The sequence below is a fragment of the Sebastes fasciatus genome, chromosome 12, assembly GCF_043250625.1.
Source record: "Sebastes fasciatus isolate fSebFas1 chromosome 12, fSebFas1.pri, whole genome shotgun sequence".
In the NCBI taxonomy this organism is placed as follows: Eukaryota; Metazoa; Chordata; class Actinopteri; order Perciformes; family Sebastidae; genus Sebastes; species Sebastes fasciatus.
In genome coordinates, this window is record NC_133806.1 from 7,743,790 (window position 1) to 7,766,355 (window position 22,566).

Below are 22,566 nucleotides of genomic sequence, written 5' to 3' on the forward strand. Positions count from 1 at the left end.
ACATCTTGTGACCGCTCAGTGCGCCACAACCTCCAACACCTGCTGATTTGATTTCATGTGATTCACAGTCGTATGAAGCCTCTGACGACATCATTTGTCATCTCATGTTTCGTCCATCATGTCAGACCGGTTTGAGTGAACACTGAGTGATGAATGAATATTGGTGAAATATTGATCCTCGCAGACTTCAAATTGGGGGGACAGATCAGTCATTTTGATAGCCCTCCTGCAGAGGTCACGACCTCAGCAGCTACATGCAGGCAGGTCGCCCTCCTCTTGAAACCTGAAGCCCTGAAGTCCCCTGCAGATCTCCTGCTAACTGATATGAGTGTTTTTCATCTGTCTCATCAACAGTTAAACATGATTTGTAAGATATCATGACACACAACCTCTGATATTTGTTGGACTGATCCAGCATGCCTTCGAGTACCATGTTTATTTTTAGGAGCAACTGATGTGGCCGCAGCATCTGTTCAATACAAAACCTTTGCTTGGACTCCTCTCATTTAAGCTGCACTATTAGCAATATTTGTCTATGCATCCATTCTTAATTAACATAAAACAGATTTGTTGCTGAACCGAGCAATTCGGTTTGACATGTGTTTAGATACAGGGTCTATAAGCTCTTACTAAAAATTATGCAGATAAAATGTGATTCAAAGAGGACGATGCACAGTTGGATTCAGCTCAGATTCAAATCTGATTTAGATCAGATTTTGTGATTTATATTTTTTTAAGTTTACAGTTGTACATGAATTCAAATATGTGAGCATTTACAGGCAGTAGCTTTAAAAAAAAAATCAACACTTCCTCGCTTTTTGGTAATTTAAGTGCTAGCCAAGAGCCAAACGCCTGCCAAAAATGCCAACTGCCACACCAACATCCCAAAACAATGGCCAGTGATTCATAGGGCAACCTTTTGGAGGATGCATTTTTCGCTGAAATGCTGCTGAGTGGTTATTGTGTTCTTTGGTTCAGATTCAGTATTGAGTGTTGGCATCTGTCACTTTACAATGAATTTTCTTGCAAATAAACAGTTTAGGGAAAGTATGATTTACGAATTGTTGCTAGTCTTTGTGTAGTTGTTTGCTTTAGTTTGACATTCATCACACTTGGCATAAGCGTATGCATATTGAGTAGATGATGTTTCAGACAATCTGCATGACATGTGCATGACATGTGCACCGTGCTCCATCCATTAAACCATACAGAGACCAGATTAGCCCAGGTTGCAGTGATCACAGTTTGGCCTGGTGTGGACCGTGCCGTGGGGGTCTGCAGTGGTCCCGCTTGGCAGATGTTGGTGCCGAGTGGTGATGGATTTCTCAGTAGTCCTCTGGCATGGCGCCAGCAGCTGAGAACCATCTTCACCCCTCCCCCACAACTAGCTGCCCCCTGCCGCTGACTGTTATCTCTCTGCTCCAGGCTGCTCTGCTGCCACTTAACACACCAGGGCAGTAAAGGATGGACACGCAATAAGACACACACCCTCATGCAAATGCACAAACAGATAACACGCGCTTAGGCCTGACCAATGTATTGATCTTGTATTAGAGACTTATCATGTGGGCATACTGATAACGCTCCTCTAAAATCAATGAAAATCATTTTAGCACGATGAAGATGACTTTTTTCGGGGGGCATTTGTGTGCCTTGGAGAAGAGGTGAGACGTCCCTCCCCAGGGGAGAGCGGGAGAGTTAGAAGGTGAGGGGGTGGTGGATGCATAGAAGAGAGGTGAGATGCAATTTGCATAACATTTTATACTACTCCTTGGAGTAATAACTCTGTCGAATCTTAACACACACACATCCATAAATCCGATTAGAAATCATAGAAAGACCTTCCTTATATAATGATTGCAGAACTTGCCTGAGAGTCCTCACCTTTTTTATTTGTCTTCAGTATCAAAGTAATCCAGTGATAGTTGTCTGTGCATCCATGGGTGCATTGCATACAGGAACTGCTAGTAGGTTATTCGGCATGCCTTTAATGGTGCCAGTTTGGCAAAACTGGGCTCAAGAGGGGGGTTGTTGTTGGGCAGCAATTGTCTCGATGTTGTCTGAGGAGAGCCCACAGTGTCAGAATTGTAAAAACCCTGCCCTAGACCAACCACAATAGCAAATAAATAAGTAAACCTTGAAAATATATTTTTAATTCCAGTCTATTTCAGATTTTGTTCTGCTCTAATTATCCCTTGTATCTGACCCACATATTGTACTGTATCAGTCAGGCCCTAGTGCGCACACACACACACACACACACACACACACACACACACACACACACACACACACAGCCACATCGTCATCTGATTACATCACATCTTTCCTTGTAAACCAACAGAATGCCGTGTAGACTCAAATCACGTCTAACCCAAACACAGCAGTCTCCCGCTGCATTTTGTGGCATGTGAGTGGTTTGTTTTCTGTGTCATGACTCAGTCACAGCCCTGCAGCCTCTGACACACACAGCTCGTGGCACAAACATAGGTGGCGATGTATCAGTAATATCGAGGGCAGTATTAGCCTTGAGGACAGCCAGGCAGGTTGTCAGGAGGAAGGTCACCAGTTCACAAACCTCGACCGGCTGGGAAAATCTAGGTGACGGGCCCTTTAGCAAGTCACTTAACCCCTGACAGCTCAAAGGGAAGCTTCTTATTCTCCAACTAAAGAAGACTGTGGTGAAGACTGTGCGGCTTCCAGCTGTAACTCTGCAAAGCATGTTGTTGCTGAAAAAGCACATCCCTATGTCAACTTATTCTTCATGAATAAATGTCGAAACCCTGATATTGCCCTCGCAGCCTGTGGTTTTCCACCCACATCGTTGGGATAGAAGATTGAAGCTTTGAAATGTTTAACGGCCGTAGCAACAGATGTCAGGGATAATGATGCGATGCAACATTTTCTAACTGTTCTTTTATGGACTAATCTTTGTTGCAGGCTTCCTTGAGGCCATGACCTGATGTGCCCTCTCTAAAGCATAGTGGACATATTTGTACAGTAGTCTTTCTATTTCTTTTTCATAACGTTTTGTAATGCTCAGTTAAGACACTTTATTTTGTTGCCTGGATTCTGTTATTGCAAGTTTTATGCTTTTTAAATAACACATTTTGTATCTTTCTAAAACGATATGTACGATAAATCTTCTTTTACAGTTCATATCAAACATTTATTGCTAATTTGTCTGATTTTGAAGCTGCTAGTGCAGATTTGGTCGATATACCAAATCACATTGTCTAGGCAACCAAACACAACAAAACAACTCTATCGGCAATTTAATAAAGATGCTTTACAGAAATGGACTGAAATGATGTACAAATGCTCTGCAAATGTGCTGAAGATTTCCTTTTTTTTATTACCTTGATACAAATGTGCATGAAAGCATCAGCATTAGACGGGGAAGAGAAGCATCACAGAGCTTTATCAAGAAATAATTGCCCAGTTTATCCGCAGCGATGATACAATTTCCATCAAGTCTTGATGGCTGTAATATTCCAGCATCTGTACTTAAAGGCTGTAGAAATGTAGAGGATGTAGCAGCTGTGCTTGAACTGTTTCCTCAGAAGCTCTGCATTCCTTTACTCCAATGTGTGCTTATATGTCCATATTCACAGAATCCAACTGTTCTAAAGTGGAAGAGCTTGTCACTGGCCCCTTGTGAAATCAACATTTTTTAGGCGGTCCCCAGGGTTCTAATCTGGGTCCGCTGTAGATTCCTAATCATCAGCGTTAATCTATTCATTGTCCAGAGCCTCTCTGTCACTCTGGCCTGCTCAGCGAGGCAGCAGACACACTCCAGGCCCTCTGCTTCCCGTGTGAGAGCAGATATTCGGCCTGACATCAGACATGGGAAGCGAGCTCCGGCAGCATGAAGGGTAAAAGGTCGAGTCTTGACCACCCCGGGCAGATAAAGCAGCCTTTTCATGTGTGATCAGCCCACAGCCTAAAGACAAATCCCTCGGCGAGCTGCCTTTGAACTTCACCGCAACTGGAGCGAGTCCCCCGCTCGCTCAGCGGCTAACGAAGGCTGCTAGAGAGTATCTTTATTATCTAGCTAAATTATACTACCAACACCTCTTTGCTGTGTGGATCGTGAAGCCGAATGACAAGAACGAGCACACCTACTCTTTTCAAGAAGTACACTAATGAGGTGATCCACGTAGAATTCAATACGCTTTACTGATCTCTCTTATTAAGTCTGTGCCAGTCAAAAAGGGAGGAGATGGTGATGAAGAGAAGCAGATGAGTCGAACATTGATTTTTAGAAAATGGTTGCGCTGAAGGGGCTGGAACCAGATATTAGAAAGACGTTGCCAATGGTTTGTACATTTGGTTCCTGCAGCTCGCTGTAGATTTTCCATGTAGAAACCAGGCTCTCTTCCATCAGTGCATAATTCATAAGCAACTCCTCGCCAAAGCAAAGCCAATTGCATCCACTCTAAACGAGCGTGCAGCGCAGCGCCCACAGCAGCACAAAAGGAATGTCAGTCTCATGACAGACTATTTCGCATTCTTTGTTTCATAAGAATGGATGTAACTGGAGGGCGTTCTTCTTCTGCTGCTCTCCCAGGTAGAGGGAATGCAAACAATGCTGGAGAGCTGGTGTGGTGTCTGAACTCACGCCTTTCTAGATGCTTCAGCACTGTAATGCTGCTACTTTGCTCCCACTGTCATGTGTGTGTGTGTGTGTGTGCTGCACTGTGTGTGTACACACAGTCTGTATGTGTATATATAGCGCGCTATTTTTAAAGCTGAACTACAAATAGTAGAAACGCGGCCTAAAACGGTCCTCGCTTCTGTTTTCATTCCTCGGCTGCCGCCTTCTCATTCATTCATGAGTTTGCATGAATTTGCAGAAACACTCTGGGCTTTCTTTTCTGCTTTGCCCTTTTTTGCAATTTGAAATTCATAATGTACCCATCCCCTGTTTCTGATCAGGCATTGTAGCATATCGCAGGCCACCCTTATTTCATGGTTAGTTAGATGCACGGCTGAATTAGACATGCCTTTTTACACTCTTCATCTTTCTCTGTGTCGCATGGAATTAGGTCAGCGTTTAGGTAATAAGGCATAATGTTATTACTGGATACAAAACCACATCGGCCAGATTGTCGTATGCCGAGTGTCATCGGTGGGAATCTGCCCACTCATACCTGCTTTACGGACCTGTCAGGAAACTATTATGAGAGTCTGGAAAATCATAATACGAAAAAGTACAAGAATTTGCTTTTCAGTCTCAACCATCATATACTTAGATGTTTGGCACAGTTGAATGTAGAATAATTCCCATCTATGAAGTGCCAACTGTCACACTGCTCTGCCAATATCGACGCAGATCATGTTAAACAGAAACTAAAACCTGTTTCCCATCAGGGAACTAGCACAGATCACGGTGGCGTTTGGAAATGGGAACTGTGTTGAATCCACAGACTCCTCTCTCTGCTTTGCCTTCGATTGGGGAATCGCATTCGGCGTGTCAGGCGGCCCCGGCCGGGGCAGCCGGTTGCCGCGGGCGACCAGCAGATCAGTGATGTGGCGGTGATGCCTCTAATGAAGCTGACACAGCACAGCCTCCCTCCTCGCGGGCCCCCGAGGGCCTCCTGCTCTGCATGTAGCACTACAAACACTCCCCCCACCTCTTCATGTTTCAGCCCAATGTGCTTCTGATTTGATAGCGCCTCAAATACATAGCTGCATCATTTATTCTCTTGTTGTAGATGAGGGTCCAGGCAAAATACAGTGTTTGTAGTAGCTAAAGTGGGTCACAGTATACAAACAAAGTCTCTCTCTCCCTTTTCTCTCTCTCTCTCTCAGTCTGATGAATGCCTCTGTGTTGTTTTGCAGGAGCTGCCCAGCTGAGGTGAAGGGGAGGGCAGAGGATCCCAGTTCAGCCTGAGTGTGGATGACCTGCCCCCGGAAACAGGACCATGATCTGAAGAGGGCGCCGCACACCGAACCCTGTTCTTCCTCTCCTTCTTCTCCCTATTTTTTTTTTTTTTTAAACCTACGGGGTGACAGCCTCCCTGCCCGGCTGCTTCCAACAGAGTCAGCGTGCACGGAGAGGACGAACTGAAGGAGACGAGACAATTTTAAGGAGGAAGAACTACAGCGACAGTCATCCGTGACCTCTGACCTTGCACACTCCCCCTTGCCCCTCCCACCGCCACACCGGAAACATGGGGAGGAAAAAGATTCAGATTCAGAGGATCACTGACGAACGCAACAGACAGGTTAGAACCAATTAAGTGAGGCAACAATGTCTGAATGTATAATAACTTCCTGATTTCACTTCAGTTAGCAGCTGCATCAGTGATCGGCAGCCTGATTAGAGCATCAATAACACTGAGACAGGTGACAAATTAAAGCTATGACCTACAGTAACCCCTTAAAGGGATAGTTTGGATGTTTTGAAGTGGGGTTGTAAAAGGTACTTATCCATACTCAGTGTATTGTCTACATGATATGTGAGTCGGCGCACCCCCAGTTTGGAGAAACAGACAGGAGTACCAGCACAGGAGAAAAGCAATGTACTGCTGTGGACGGTCACAGCAGCAAAATGTATTTTAGACCCCTAAAAAAAATTAATATCCGTTTAAGTGTACGCTTTATGTAGATTATTTTCACCGCTTTACCTCACCAACAGAATGCCCTTTGTGATGGGAAACTGAAGCTGTTATCTAGCTTCAAAGCCACCAGACTCCATTGACAAAAACAGTAATTTTACCTGCAGAACATGGGAGTTGCTGGTCTACCGCTGCCTCGATCGGTTAGTTTGTATTATTGTGTGACTTTTGTGTTTTAAAGGATTAGTTCAGATTCACCAACATCACACAGCAACACAAACTAACTGATCGAGGCAGCGGTAGACCAGCAACTCCCGTGTTCTGCAAGGTAAAATTACTGTTTTTGTCAAAGGAGTCTGGTGGCTTTAAAGAGAGCATAGATAACCACTTCAGTTCCCCTCAGTTACCTGAGGCTGGTGCTGCGTGCACATTGATATCGTGACGGGAAAAGAAAAGTAATTTTAACGAACGCGCACGGAGAAGCACCTTGAAGCCGCCCTCGTCAAGTGGATTGCTAATGCCCTGGCCATCCTGCATGCACGCTCGCGCTGCAGAGCCGGCTAAAAATGGCAGGAGAATTGGCAGTGAGCCGGTAAATAGCGAAGCGGTCCGTTTCATTACTTTGTATTCATGTAATAAATATACAAATGTCAATTAGATGGTAATCTGCATTAGAAATGATGCACAACAACAACAATTTGGTTATAATAATGATCTTATAGTGATCAATTTGACCCGGACAGACGTGATCACTGTAAGCATTTTCAACTGTGCACTCACTGTATAACAATACTCACTTAAAAAAATCCAAACTATCCCTTTAATACACCATTATGAATGCATATTAACACAAAACACCGTGCAGCAGCACATTTAGTGAATTTCTTAAAGGTTTCCTCATGATGGCGTCCATTGTCGGGCTGAATCAATCTGATGTTTAACTGACTGGAACTCCCTGCATAACTACATATCCCACTCATACATCCTGTTCAGATCTAAGAAATGATCATTTCCGCTCCTCCACGACTAAATTCCACTGTGGTGAGAGAAAACTGTAACTCATGCGATAACAAATTCCCACAGGGATCCTTTTCTGCTTTCACATGTCCCATGTAGCATGAACAACCTAGTGGCTGTTCTCTCAGCAGTGCCACACTAGAACAATATAATAGCATCGTGTTTTATGAGGCTCATATGACTCCGCTAAGCAATCATGGGGTTTTTCAGACCGCCCCCCCGCCCCTTCCTCCCTACAGTGAAAAAAAGCAAGAAAGTATGATATTCCCCCTAAAAACAGCCTCAGTCTCTCTGGTTACATCAGTGGCATTGTCAGAGAGGATGAAAGGGTAAATGATCCATCTAAAATGAGTCAACTGGTAAATGGGCTTCGCTCCATTGAGCAGATTGAGTAATGGATTTGACGTGCCCACCTTCAAAAGCAGAGAGAGAAGAAAAACAAGACGGAGAGCGAGGCAGAGGGAGAGAAACAAGGTGTCTGGCTGAATAAGACCGGAGAAGTGTGAGAGCGAGCTGGCCGTAGGGTTTGGAAAATCATCCTCACTTTTCTCCTCATCAATCTTTGCAGGTTGCATTTCCATATAGGAGAGCAAGCGGAGCCTGCAGGGTGTCAGCGGAGTATGATGGCTTGTTATTCATCAGTACAAAATTGGACATAAAGGAGGAAGAGGAGGAGTAGGAGGAGGGGGTTGTACTGTTTCTGGTCGGGCAGGCTCTGGTTAATGGAGCCAGCGTTTGTATCAGGTGTCGTAACAGTTTGTCAATAAGGTGATGCACTCTGTGGTAATACATGGTCATAGTGTCAGAATCAAAGATTACTCATTGACCGCGATCAGGTGATTAACGAGCGGCGGATGGCTTCTTTATCACTGCGTCGAACCGATCGGGGCGATGACATTCCGATGCCTGTATTGAACCAAAACTGCACATTTTGTTCTCTGCTTATCGGATACTTTTAGCAATTTACACAGTGAGACATGATTCAGTTCTTCTATCAGCGACATTCAGAGCAAGTCTGCTTTGTTTGAAGTGGAACACAGTAATAAGCTGGTGAAGAAATTAAGTGCTTTCTACACGCTTGCTCTGTGTTGCTTCAGCTAATGAACAGTGCAGCCTCTGAAAGGAATTTTCTTTGGAGTACATGCAGCCCGTCACCCTCCTACGTGTTGATTCAGAGATGCTGCCATAAGCTCCACAAAATAAACAGCGTTCAGAGTGTGGGCCCCGGCTGGAAACATGACAGCATCTCGAATACCACATTTCTTATGGAGACAAAGAAACACGAGGAAGAGCAGTGAACAGAATTGTGAATGTTTGGACTGATCTGATGTTTTTTTTTTAATTTTATTTTTGGGTTGTGTTTGTCATATCAAAGATAACAGGGAAAGGGTTAACTTTTCTCTCTGTAACAGTGTTCCTTCCAGAAATCAAAGAAACCATAAATCCGTAATCAATTTAATACCAAGCTGTGCAACAGCCAGCATAATCCAAAAGTATATCACACATAATTGTGAAGAGTTGTTTCAGGCATCAGCATTAAAAATCCCGTTCATGTTCTGCATAGACAATGTTAGGTGACGTAGTCTCAAAATATGAGACTCTCCTGGTTGAATCATCCATACCAAAGATGTTAGAAAATATCTGGTTCTTTCATAAAGGGTGAAAGGTAAAAGAATGAGTACATAAAGCATAAAGAGAGAAGTCAACTCTGACCTCAGGAAGCATTTCAGTACGAAACAACTTATAATTATGTTTTGCCTCCATTAACATCAACCTGAAGTTAAAGATTACACTGTGCACTGTAGAAACTGATTATACGTTCAGCAGTTTGAATCCGTTCACTTTCAGATTCGGTGTCAGTTTTGGATGAATTCGGCAACTATGGTGCAGTGAATTGGGCTCAGTTGTAAGAACTTAGTTTGCTCAGCTGAGGCTCATGGGTATCGTAGTATTTAGAGCCATCCAATCCAGACCACTATACCAAACTGAGAGAGAAAAACCCCGAAACAAAGTTTAAATAATTACAACTGATGGCTATAACATAAACCTATAATATTGGTTAGTTATCCAGGAGATTCCTGTTTTTCTATCTTGAGAAACATAGAGGTGCAAAGTTGGAGCTTCATGTTCTGATTGTATTTGTCCCCAGGATCATATAACAATACTGCAAGTTTATATTGTGTAAAGCAGTTTTGCCATTGTTAAGTCACTCAGAAGAGCGAATCTGAGCTTTAGCTAACTCAAAATGCAGAGTCGTTGCAGCTGGGAACACAACATGGCACTATTGTTGCTGAATTCACCCAAAATGTACCCAGAATCTGAACGTAAACTGATTAAAGCTGCAGATTGTCTCATCAGTTTCCCTCAAGGGCTGGGCAATTGGACGAATATATCGGCTATCAGAAATTGGCTGAGTCCATCACAGGTTGTTTTTTTTTTAATGTCATTTTTGTCATTTTATTTTGCTAATTTAATGGTCTGTCTCCTCAAATTGTGAGGAGAGATGCGGCCGCCTAGAGAGCACTTTTTTTGTGCGGCCGCGATGAGCACTTCCAGTTGAAAATCTTTTCATAAAGGCGCTGGTGTCTCTTTCTGCCAGAAGAAAAACGTTATATGGACACTTAACCGTCTTTAGTGGTTGCTGTCCGATCGATTTGTGCTGAAAAGCAACGTCAATTCATAATTCATCTTTGAGAACTACATCTGACTCTTTTTCAAATAGTGACGGACAGCTGCACAGCTTATTGCTTAAGTGGCTTATTATGTAAGAGTAGGCTATAAGCTGTAATCTTTCAGTAAAATTAGATCTTCACCGTAGATGTCTCCCGCCCAAACGCTCCGGTGGTCGGTTGGAAAATTTTAACAAATAACCCAACCCGATTTTCCACAATGTGTTATATTTAGCAAGTTAGCGTCATTGTAGCCTACGTTTCTGAAATGCATCTTTTTAATCATTGTTAACTTATTCTCATTCATTTTTTTATGTACATAGTCTTGTTCCTTTAACTTTTTATCAAAGAACCAGATATTTTTATAATTTTTTTGTAGTGATGATTCGACCAGGAGAGTTTCATGTCCATCCAAGCCTTGGAAATGTCCCAACTGTCAGTCGCCTAACATTGTCTGTGAGAAAACGGACGACTAAAATAACTTCTCAGTGTCAAGGATATCATTAATAGAAAATGTTGAAATGGGAGTTTACAGCTGAGAGAAATTCTTCCTTTCACTTTGGAACTTCACACTCTGGAGATAAGATCAAACTGTCACATTACACAGAAAAATAAAGCTAAAATGGCAGGCAGCTTTTTCAAAAGGTAGACGAGTCTTCAAGTGGAAAAGCAAGTTTCATCTATGACGTGCTTTTTTCACCACAAGCCTTCACACTGATACCAATACAGTGGAAACAGCTGAGTGATCACGGTCACAGTGATCAACCTCTTATATGGATCAAATAGGTTTGGACAGAATCATTCCTATACAAGTGCTGTTTAAATAATTTGCTTATAGTAATCAAGCAGTCCGCTTACAGTGTTCATTTTGGGTCTTTTCACACATGACAACATATGGAAAAACATTTTAAAACTACGTTAGACTAACGTTAGTTGAATTTTTGTTTCGTTTTTTACTTTACTCTCTTGATACTTTGCCTCGTGGACCGTCTGCTTTCTGGCTGGATACCTGAGTCTGCTGCTGCGTGCACACTGATATCGTGACGGAAAAAGGAAAGTCATTTCCTCAGAATAAAAAAACTAATGCGCACAGGGAAAGCACCTGTGGTTGAAGCTGCCCTCGTCTAGTGGACTGATGATGACTTTGAAAGAGAAACTTTGCTGATCCTCAACCAGCTCTGTGGCGCACATGCAGACCGGCGTCCGTCTCCCTCCATATCGCTACCGGGTGCTCCGGCAAAGGGGCGCCGTTCTGCTGCTGCGGAGCCGGCCAAAAACGGCAATGCCTCACCCTCGGTGAGGGAAAAGGCAGAAGAATTGGCAGTGAACCAGTAAATAGTGAAGCGGTCCATTTCATAACTTCATGTAATAAATATACAAATGTCGATTAGATAATAATCTGCATGAGAAATGATGCACAACAACAAAAATTTGATTATAATAATCATCCGCTTATAGAGATCCATTTGACCAGGACAGACGTGATCACTATCAGCAGTTTGAACTACACCGCAAATCAGTGTGGTAGTGACCAGTATCTAGTTTTAACTGTTCAGACCTCACTGTGCGAGCGAGACTGTAAGCTAGCAAATGAAAGGGAGGTTTTCGCTACAGGAAACAGCGAGAGGAGGTTGCGGTTGTCAGTGGTGGTTTCCTCATCCATCTGCCACACAACCACAACCTCGCCAAGACACATACAGTCACACACATACACACACACAAATGAAACCACTCGCCCCCTTTCTTTCTTTCTTTCTCTCCTCACTGAGGATGTCTTATTCTTCAGTTGCCATTGGTTACCTGGCAATTCTGTTCTTAATGTCAATTACCTCCAGCTTGTTTATCCTTTGTGGCAAACAGGGGGATCGAAACCGAGGCCCAAAGTCACCACCCCGCTGCCTACTTTTTTCTAAGAAAAGGAGAAGAAAGAAAAACGGGGGTTTTATTGAGATGTTTGGAGTCATTTTGTTTGTTTTCAGCGCTGCTGGGTGACCTTATAATTTGTTAGGAGAGCAGTTGTTGTTTGCAGTGGCTTGTCTCTTCATCACCAACCACTCTCATCATCCTGCACAGACGTAATTTCCTCCCTTTCCAACATCGCCACATAATTTATCTGCTCATTCTGCGTGTGAGAGAGAGACTGGAGGAGGAGGAGGAGGAGGAGGAGGAGAGGAGGGGAGAGATATGTAGATAGGCAGAGAGATAAAGATGGGGGGCGAGGGAGGTAAGATGATGGTAGCAGTGTGTGATGAGGTGGGAAATGGGGGGCGGAGGGGAGGCAGGAGGGGAGTCGGTTGCCCATGGATACGACCCCGATATAATTTGATTTGTGGCAGCAGGAAGCAATGAGTGAGCGAGCGCGAAAGGAGGGAGGGGGAGGATGATGGGGGGGAAGAAGGGAGGGAGGATGTGGAAAAAAAGAGAGAGAGAGAAGAGAGGAAGAGAAAACGAGGGCGAAAAAATAAGAGACGAAGGAGGAGGAAATAGAGAGAGAGAGAAGGAGGGATGAGAGAGGCTTAAACATGTCGAGCGCCGAAGTAAAAAGGAGCAAGAGATATGAGAGATGGAGCGATTGCGAGACAGAGAGATGGGGAGAGATTGAAGGTCTCACATGGCTGCTTTGCTAGCTTTCATCTTCGATGTCTCTATCTTATCTCCACCCCTCTATCTTTTCCTCTCTCTCTCTTTCCTTATTCAATTCATTTCAATTACATGCAGTTCAAACCTTCGCTGCTGGCAGAGCAGCCAAAGAAATACAGTGTGTATTAGTGCAGGTAAACCACAATTACAGGGAGCAATTCATCAGTGTAATATCAATGCATCGTTAATACATTGTTTTGCTAACAGTATTATTACAGTACAGTATTATTACCATAAATAGAAAAGATTGGCCTCTGAACTCAGTTTTACTTTTACCTGTTAATCTGCTAAATTTGCTCAACGTATCCTCATCCAATAGTTCGTATGATATCTAACGAAAAGTTACTCCTCAGTCCAACGAAAAATAAACGTCCATCTTCACAGGAAACAACTTTGTTAGGTTTAGTCAAGAAAAACACTTAGTCAGGTTTAGGAAAAGATCGTTGTTGAGTAAATCAACATTGACTTCTGGTTTCACACGGGACACGAACACCAGTCACCTGGGTGAAAGTCCATTTTTTTTCCCTTTTTAAACTTCCTCATTCACAATTACGTGGATTACATCTAAATTGATTTCATGGGATATATACGAATTACGGTGCGTTTACTTTTTGTAGGTATAGCTACGAACACAGTGTTAATTTTGGAAGTTATTTTAGATTTAGTCTTAGTCTTAAGACGAAAATGTTTATTTGTTTTAGTCACATTTTAGTCATTTTTATCCTTCATAGTTTTAGTCGACAACAACTCAAAACGTTTTAGTCGCTGAAAAGTGATTCGATTTCAGTCAAAATGTTTTCTCTTAATTTTGACCGCTTTTTTTTGTTTATTTTTGTTTAATCTTAGTCATGTTTAGTCACAGATTCTAGGCTATTGAACATTTCTGTCATTTTAGTCAAACTTATTTCACATACAATTATATCTTATCGTTATCTGATGAAAAACGCAGGTTGAATGATTAAGAGTGCAGAATGCTTTGCAGTTAGCACCCACCAGTCCGTTATGAAAGCCGATCCGCCCACCCCACGTGTAAAAATATGCGTTACTCATCCACCCGACCTGACCCGCAAACTGCCAACTTTATGCATTATAGTACCACAATACAGCAAGCTACATAAACTACATTTTAGCCTCGTCTTTTTTCGTCAGCGATATTGCATGTTTGTTATCGTCACGTTAGTGTTTAATGACGTCTGTGGCATCGCGTCATTGCCTCATCTTAGTCATGGAAAAAAAGGGCTGAACATATTTCGGCATAGTTTTTGTTAATGAACTGTTCCAACGGTGTATGAGAACAGCCTAGTTTGCTTGTTCTTAAAACAATTGTTATAAGTGCGGTCTGCGATCACATACTTTGGTGCAGACACCAAAGAATGCTGCACTACAGGTCCCGTCCCCTAAGTAGTGATGTCACGGCAGGTGTTTTAGTCATGTCTGATGGAAAATGTGTTGATGTCACTTGTGGACGTGGCCTGAAGAGCAGCATGCTTGGAAACCCTTTTAACGCCATCAGTTAATTCCAGCATCCCATCTGTTCACACACTTCTTACTTGCATTCCTGCCATATCAAACACCAGATATTGTATCGGTACCTGAAGCTTCTCCTTCTCTCCGTTTCTTAATCTTTCTGTCTCTCTGTGTGTTTGTGCAATCCTGTGTGTTTAATCCAAACAAACCCAAATCTCCCTGGATTGCAAGTAGCAGTTGGTTATAGCAGTGAAGCGTTTCTAAAGCCAACCGGGAGACAACAAGGGACCCGGTACTTCAGCAACACTCCCAGTTCTGTTCTGCTTGTTCACAACTGAGGGGGCTCGTACTCTGTTTGTGTGTGTGTGTGTGTGTGTGTGTGGTTGTGCGTGTGCGCATGTGCGTGTAAAAGAGAGAAATAACGTGTGACAGAAGGAGAGTGTGGAAAAGAGAGCGGGAGAGAGTGTGTGACATAGAAAGAGAGCATGAAAAAGAGCATAACAGAGTGTGAAAACGACGAGGAGAATGAGTGTGATGGGAGAAAAGGAGTGTGTGTGTGTGTGTGTGCAAAATACAAACGGAGAACATGAAAGAGAGCATGTTTAGACACTCTGTCTAGAAGTCTGTTTCCTAAAGCACAAAGTAGTGTCATACAATCAATCCTGTTTTTTTCCCCCCCAAATACTCCCTACTGCAAACTGTCAGCCTGAATGCACGACTATAAAACAGCAATTTAGGGAGTTGAAATGCAAGAATTGCTCAAATGATACGTCTCTTATCGAGGATGATCCCAAGTTCAGCCTTTAAGTAATACTTCAACATTTATTTGACGACAAGAATTCAGGAAACAGACTCCTGTCCACTGTCCAACACTGCCGTCAGCGGAGTACATCAGAAACTTAACTGAAGCCGATTGGGGTAGTTGCATGTTGAGACACTTTTAATCAACGTTTTTATTATGTATCATGACTTTTTTTATGGTATTGTGGTCATCTGACAGCAACAGCAGCAGAAAGCTATGTCACTGACAACACATGTAGGGTGTGAGCAGCTTTAGTCAGACAGTCAGCTTTCACAGAGAGAGTCGAAGGAAACAGTTGTTGCTAGTAAGCCTGGCCTGTTTGTGAGAAGGTTTAATGTCTGGTTTAAGTGACTGTTTATTTTTAACTGAGCTTATGTGGTTTGGGTTGAAATTGAAGGGAAAGAAAGATGTTATCAGTCTAGTTTTTGTAAATGTTCATTTTCCATTTGTTAACACTCACACCCTGTAGTCCTGCAAGACATCTTTGGCCCTCTGAAAATGAAAAACTCTTAAAAAAAATATCTGTAGTCCTTTGCATGTCCCTGGGACTCTGGGACCCACATCATCGAGGGAAAAGGGGCGGCTTCAAGACATATTTTTCTTAAAACAAAAACAAAAAATGTCAAAACGGTGAGGTAATTCCTCCTGTCCCCTGTTCAGTTTTCCTTTTATTTGAAGAATATTCTTGAAATGAGTATCAGTTTGTATAATTTATTACTTGATTAAAAATTAAACATCTTCTTTTCTTCTCCCCCTCCTCTTCTTTTTATCTCCCTCCACCAGGTGACGTTCACCAAGCGGAAGTTCGGTCTGATGAAGAAGGCGTACGAGCTGAGTGTCCTGTGTGACTGCGAGATCGCCCTCATCATCTTCAACCACTCCAACAAGCTGTTCCAGTATGCCAGCACCGACATGGACAAGGTCCTGCTCAAGTACACCGAGTACAACGAGCCGCACGAGAGCCGGACCAACGCCGACATCATCGAGGTAAAGCGTGGGAGGGTGAAACAACGGGAAATAATTGCCTAAATATAACACAGTGACATTGATTTGACCACGTCTTTTGTCCATGAGTCAGAAAGTCCACTGCACTGACTCCCTGTTAATGATGGATTCAATACTTTTGAAACATTTTCATTCATAGATTGTGTTTTATTGTGTGTGAGTGAAAGTAGGGAAATCAGTTTGCTGTGGTGTTTATCATGGTCTTTGTTGGTGCGTCCCACCAGTGCTTGGTACTAAAATAAGACTTTATTTTGCTTAGTGGGATCTTTAAGATCTAATCTTGGCCAGACCAGTCCAGAGTGTGAACCCATATCTTTGGTCCAGGATGATCTGATGTCTAACTTTAAATCCAGCCCGGTCCTGTATAGCTATGGCTGACTTTTTTGTTTTTAGTTTTTACCAAAAATGATCTGTTGAAGCTGATTTTCTCCTGGATTTTATGTCCCTACATGCCCAAACGTTGTTGTGTTTCCTGCTGCAAAAAGACACCACAGTTAGAACAAATGAGGTCACCTTGAATTAATAGTTTGACATTTTAGGAATTATGCTTATTTACTTTCTTGCTGGGAGTTACTGTAGATGAGAAGATCGATGTCACTCTCATGTTTGTCTCTCTAAATACAAATCTAACAGGTTTCCTCTACTAAAAACAAAGTGTAAAAATAGTTTTGCAGATTTGGACAGAGCTAGGCGAACTGCCAACTGTCCCCTTGTTTCCAGTCTTTATGCTAAGCTCACTGTCTCCTGGCTATAACTTCATATTTAACAGATATGAGAGTGGTATCGATCTTTTCATCTAACTCTCGGCAAGAAAGTAATTAACTGTATTTTTCTAAATGTCCGAACTATTCCTTTAAGAGGACAATGGGGAGAAAATGCAAATGTAGACCAGTCAATTCCAGTTTGGTCTTTTCCAGTCCGGTCCAGTTCGGAGTTGTTGAGTCCAGCCTATCCCAGTGTTGTTTATGGCTGTACTCTGGCTTACTGCCTGCTAGCTTGCAGGGAGGGCAGAGGTAGGGACAGCTGGGCCTCCCCCCTCCTCCCCTCCACCACTTACCCCTCTGGCATCGGCCCCGTTGTTACCCAGAGACCTCTCCAACAACAAAAACAACAACAACAAGCCAAAGGAAGAACCAATCGGAAACCACCTTGGCACAAAATGGCCACCAGATAGAAGAAGAGCCTGTCGAGCGGCTGAAAAATGTTTGATCATTTGCATATTGAGTGGAAGCGGGGTCAGTGATGAGGTTAGGAGAGAAGGTGTGAGGCCAATCATTTAGTTCCGTTTTTATGTTTTTGTAATAGGAGTACATTTATTTCCTAACGTCTTTCCACCCTGTGGGGAAAAAGCTTCTCTGGATCTCGTCAGGCGAGCACGCAGCACATTCACATGCCTTGCTGACCCTTTTATACATAATGGCCCTCTCATGAATTGAACACGAGATGGTTAGGTATGATTCAGCGAGCCGTGTACACTGCAGTACAGCACTTAGGCCTCATATGGAGGGGTCGACTTAAAGCTGGATCTCGCTTGGCTTTGAATATTTCTCTCACTTGTTTTCACACGTTATTGCTGCAGGAGTTCATGATCGGTCCACCACAAACACTGTCAACATCAAGTCACCGCCACAGCTTTATTGTCATGTTGAAAAGCTCAGGTTTAAGTCATAATCCAACAAAAAACACACAGAAAAGCAGAATGAAAGTTTCCAAAATGAGATGGTCAGCTTGTGAATAGATTTAGGCCAATAAAAGACTGAGTCACAGAGTCCAGATCTGTTTCCACACAAGAATCATATGCATTTATGAATTACTGGGGAATTTCAGACTGGAGAATTTTGTCAAATTGGACACATTATTTTGAAATAAAACCATTATTTCCACATCTGTAGTCAGGGTTAAGTTGTATAAAGTAATATCGGTTATCATCTAAAATAAAGATTATATTGTGAGTGAATCCTCAGAACTGCTTTTATCAGCTGCTCCTAAACTCCTGCATGATCACCACGGTAAACAAGTGAGAATATTCGAACAGGATAAAAATATCAATTTCAAACATTTGTTCTCTGCCAGTTTTGTTTTACAGCCCTTATGAACAAAGCGATACCTACCTGTATCCCAGGAGCGGTGAACTTTGACACCAAATCATTAGTTGTATTTCCCCCTTTTCAGGCTGTTTTATCAAATATGTTAGTGGAAGAAGCCCAGAGGCTTCAAATATTGTTTGATTCATCTCATAAACCCCTGGGAGGCTCCTCCGACCTCTAACTGCTGCTTTAAGGCATCCTTCTTTTCCAAGTTGTTTGAAACTATCCACAAACATCTAAATCAATCGCTAGCTAGTGAGCTGGAGGTGTTTCAAATACAGTTAGTTTAACCTTTTTTTCCACTGCAACTTTCCCAGGACCCTTTTTAGGATATGAGGAACCTTGTTTTAAAAAAAATAATTACCATCCTTATCTAGTGAACAAGTCGACGTACTGTTGAGAACGGAACCCGGAAGTTTCACTATCGTTCTCCATACATTTCAAACTGAAAAATTAGGGTCTAAATGTAGTTTCCGCCCCCCCAAAAAAAGTGCCTGTTCTGGGGGTAGTACTTTGCAACGACCCAGGAATAATCGTGGCTGAGATTACTCAACTTGATGTCAATGATTGGTCAAACATACGCTACTGCAAGGTTGATACAACTTGTTCAACTTCCATTCACACACAAAGCAAGCAATGGTTTCCAGGACTAACTGGCCTAGTAGACTTTTAAGCCGCATTTCCACCAAGAAGTTCCTGGTCATTTTAGTCCTGGGACTAAAAGGTTCCTTCAGCCCATTGTTGTCTGCGTTTCCAAAACATGCCAAGATTAGGAAAATTACTCCGCTGAAAAAGCAACATGATGTGGGAGGGCGGTCGCCAAGCGCCACCCTCCAGTGCTGAGAAATGAAGCCAACGCGGAAGTGCCGAAAACGGCAGTTTTTCGAATTGCCACTTGATCCTAATTTCCCCATTCATGACAACTGTACAGGGGTGAATTTTATATAAATTCTATTAAGGTTTAAAGTCAGGCATAATTGAGAATGTGGCCGCTTTGAGTGACAGGTAGATGCCGTACCAGGTCGCTAGCTGCTGGCTGTTTGCTCTGCTGCGTCACCCTGCCCACCTCAGATCCACCGATTCACCTCTTTCCTCATGTTTGATTAGCTGGGAGTTACGCTGTGTCATCACTGCCAAGATGGCGACGGCCTGAGCCACCCATTTAAAGCTTCACAACAGCTCTTCAGAAACAGAAAAAAGACGTCACGGAGACTGCCTCGATATTTTGTACAGTCTATGTTGGTTGCATGGGTAAACACACTATACAGCTGCTAAAAACCATGTTGAAAAAAATATATATAAACCTTGGTTTTGTCTCACTGCGATGACATTTACTGCTGCATATTGGATATAATGAATGAAATGCAGCAGTCTGTCTCCACAGTAAATCATCTGTTGAGTGTTTGATGGTTATTTATTTATGCTTTAGAACGTCACCGCCAAGAAACAATAACGCTCTCATTCTCAGTCTATTTCAAAATGAGTAGGGAAGCCGATAGGAAAGCCTAACTTTACTTTCAAATGTTATCAAACAAAGAGAAATGCTCGCCCCTCATACTAAAATGGTCCTAAATCGATACTGGAATACTTACTTGTTTCATGAATGAAGCAGAACACAAGTTGAATCAGCGGCACTGTGCGTGTTTGACCAATCAGAGATGGTCCTCCCTGCAAACTCCACTCTGAAAGTTCCTGTACTTTCAGAAAGCACTACCCCCCAACCAGGGCCTTTTTGGGGGGTAAAATGTATCATGTGTAAATATATTCCTAATTTAGACCCTGGCCCCTGCGGTTGAAACGCAATGAGTTCCTCAAAATGTTCCTAGTCCCTGGGGAAAGTTCCTGCGGTCAAAAAGGGGCTTTCCTAGTGTAGTTCCTGGGACTGATGGATGAAGTTCAATAAGGGTTGAAATCTTAGTAAAAGTGTTGGTGAAGCAGTTTTGGATTTGAGTGGGCAGAAGGTAAGACTGAGGAAGCAGAGTTTGGTGCTATGCCCCCCCCCCCCTCACACACACACTGTCACTTCCGCTTTTCCTTTCACTCTTCTTCCTCTCTTTCCTGCCTCCTAATCTCCTGATTCACTCGGTCACGACCATTTCTCCCTTCTTTTCTTATCCTTCTCTTTCTGTCTGTCTCAGAGTGTCAGCAGTAAAGCCTTTCTGGAGGCTGTATCTCCAGCTGCAGATGGCTCTTAAGTGTATGCATGCGTGTGTGTGTGTGTGTGTGTGTGTGTGTGTGTGTGTGTGTGTGCGTGGGTGTGTGTGTGGGTGTGTGTGCGCGGGCCGTGACAGGGCGTTGGGCTGCTCCAGGCCACATCAGCTCAAGCTCCACTGGCCCTGTTTGTGTGCGTACATGTGTTTGTGTTTTCAAGTGTGTCACTGTCTCTTTCTCTTTCTTTTTATGTGTGTGTATGTGTTGCGCGCGCATAAGTCCACCTCTCTCTCCCTCTGTTTGCACGCTCTGCAGCAGTCCATGAGAGCGCCTCATACAATATTCAGTCCTGGTTAGCCTCTCGGTTGTGTGTCGGCTTCTATCTGTGTGTGTCCTACATGGGAGCTTCCCTCCTATACCGGCCTGTATAGTGTGCTCCTACACCTCCCACCTCCCACCCCCACCCGTCCTCTCTGTAGGCCAGGAGGCATTTAGCAACTTTCTCCAGCGTTTGTCCTCAGCTGTCCCCTCTGCCAGATGTGCTGCAACGCACGCCTCGTTGTTAAGCGGGTGTTAGTGTCGTCTGCGCACACCATTTTTCCATTAATCCTTACCATTTCGCATTTGCGGTGGCATATTGAATCATTGAGACTGGAAAAATTCCTCAAAACCTACATTTGAGAAAAAAATAGCTGAACTACACTGCTATTAGCTATACCAAAATGCTAATAGAACAATATTTAAAGCTGCAGCGACATATTTAATTTAATAAGCATATAACATGTTATACTGTATACGTTAAACCTTAATACTGTCTGTAAGATAACTAGTAAATAAAGCCATCACATACATTTAGTGGAATAAAATGTGTAATATTCAACTTTAAAGTATAGTTCAGGAAACATTCAAGTACCTCAAGGTGCTATTTAAAGGATAAGGCTGGTGTTATTCAAATGATTCTTGATTTTAAGAAATCTTGTTAAAAATTAGTCCGGTTCTCAGTACTTTCTGACTTCCTGTCTGTGAACCATTGGTTCCTAAGGAAGATGTAGATCTTTAAAAATGTCTCACAAATGTATAGTTTAATTTTTTTAAAGGCTCAGTCATTTCTTAAAACAACTGGCCCCTCTAGTATTTAGCAAACGTTACTCAAACGGGAGGAAATAGTGCATTTGTTGGGGACTATTGTCAGCTGTGGAATAATGAGATTATTGATAATTTGTTCTTTGATAGAGCTTATATTGGATATTTTATATATTGGTGTAGGGGGTATAATACCTTCACTTCCCTAGAAGGCTTTTAAAATAAAAACACTGGCAGGAAGTGTTGATTTCAGTAACACTGAGAAAGGGTGGTGAAGCAAAAAATCTATCTGAATTAATTGGATGTTTTAGTTGTTATCTGAGACCAAATCATTATTTGATTACTGGCTTTTATTTGATTTGTTTCTCAACACCTTATTCATCCCCATATTTGCTTTCTAGCGTTGTGCGTTTTAATGTAGCGGGAGTTTTATTTATTTTTGTTTGGGTCACATGGAAGCATGTTGTTCGTGACACTTGGCATTGAGGAATTCAGAGTAGAACAGCCAACGCGATGGTATGGATGAATTATATGATAACTGTTCGAGTCACAAGATTATCTGCAGTGGCACATGGTGTAACTTCGCCGGTCGAGGACAGACGTACTGACTGAGTGACACACAGAGAGAGAGAGAGACGTAATTGGATAGTCACAAAATGTGCCCATTTGCCGCTCTGCCTCTGTGAGTCTCTCCAAGCAAGTGCTTTTGAGTATAAATTATGAAGTGTGGATTTAGTCACGCAGGCACACACACACACACACTCATACGTGCACGCATGTACACACTCGAGTGTTTTTGGTTTGTGTATAGTCACCCTGCATGTACTGTACATGCAAGCTGCAATGTCCCTGTATGCTTAGAAGCACTTAAGTGTGTGTGTGTATGTGTACATGGACTTCATCACATGGTTAGACATTCCTACACTCCAGTGCAATGCTGAGAGGCAATACATATGCACACACAGCCTCTCTCTGAGATGCACGTGCTGCTTGAAAGAGTGAGTGTGTGTGTGTGTGTGGGCAGACTGCCTCTCCTGCCAGGATGTGTTAATCCGCTTGACTGCAGATCCCAATCAGGGCAA

General features: G+C 42.8%; 1 protein-coding gene across 16 annotated transcripts in view; it reads left to right on the forward strand.

Moving 5' to 3' along the window:
• mef2d (myocyte enhancer factor 2d) overlaps window positions 1–22,566 on the forward strand; it is a 116,214-nt gene that overhangs the window by 38,155 nt on the left and 55,493 nt on the right. For all 16 annotated transcript variants that reach the window (XM_074652935.1, XM_074652932.1, XM_074652940.1 and 13 more), the window contains exons 2-3: window positions 5,845–6,230; window positions 15,942–16,145. In XM_074652935.1, coding sequence (XP_074509036.1) covers window positions 6,177–6,230; window positions 15,942–16,145 — 258 coding nt within the window. In that variant the 5' untranslated portion in view covers window positions 5,845–6,176. The remainder of the gene's footprint in view (window positions 1–5,844; window positions 6,231–15,941; window positions 16,146–22,566) is intronic.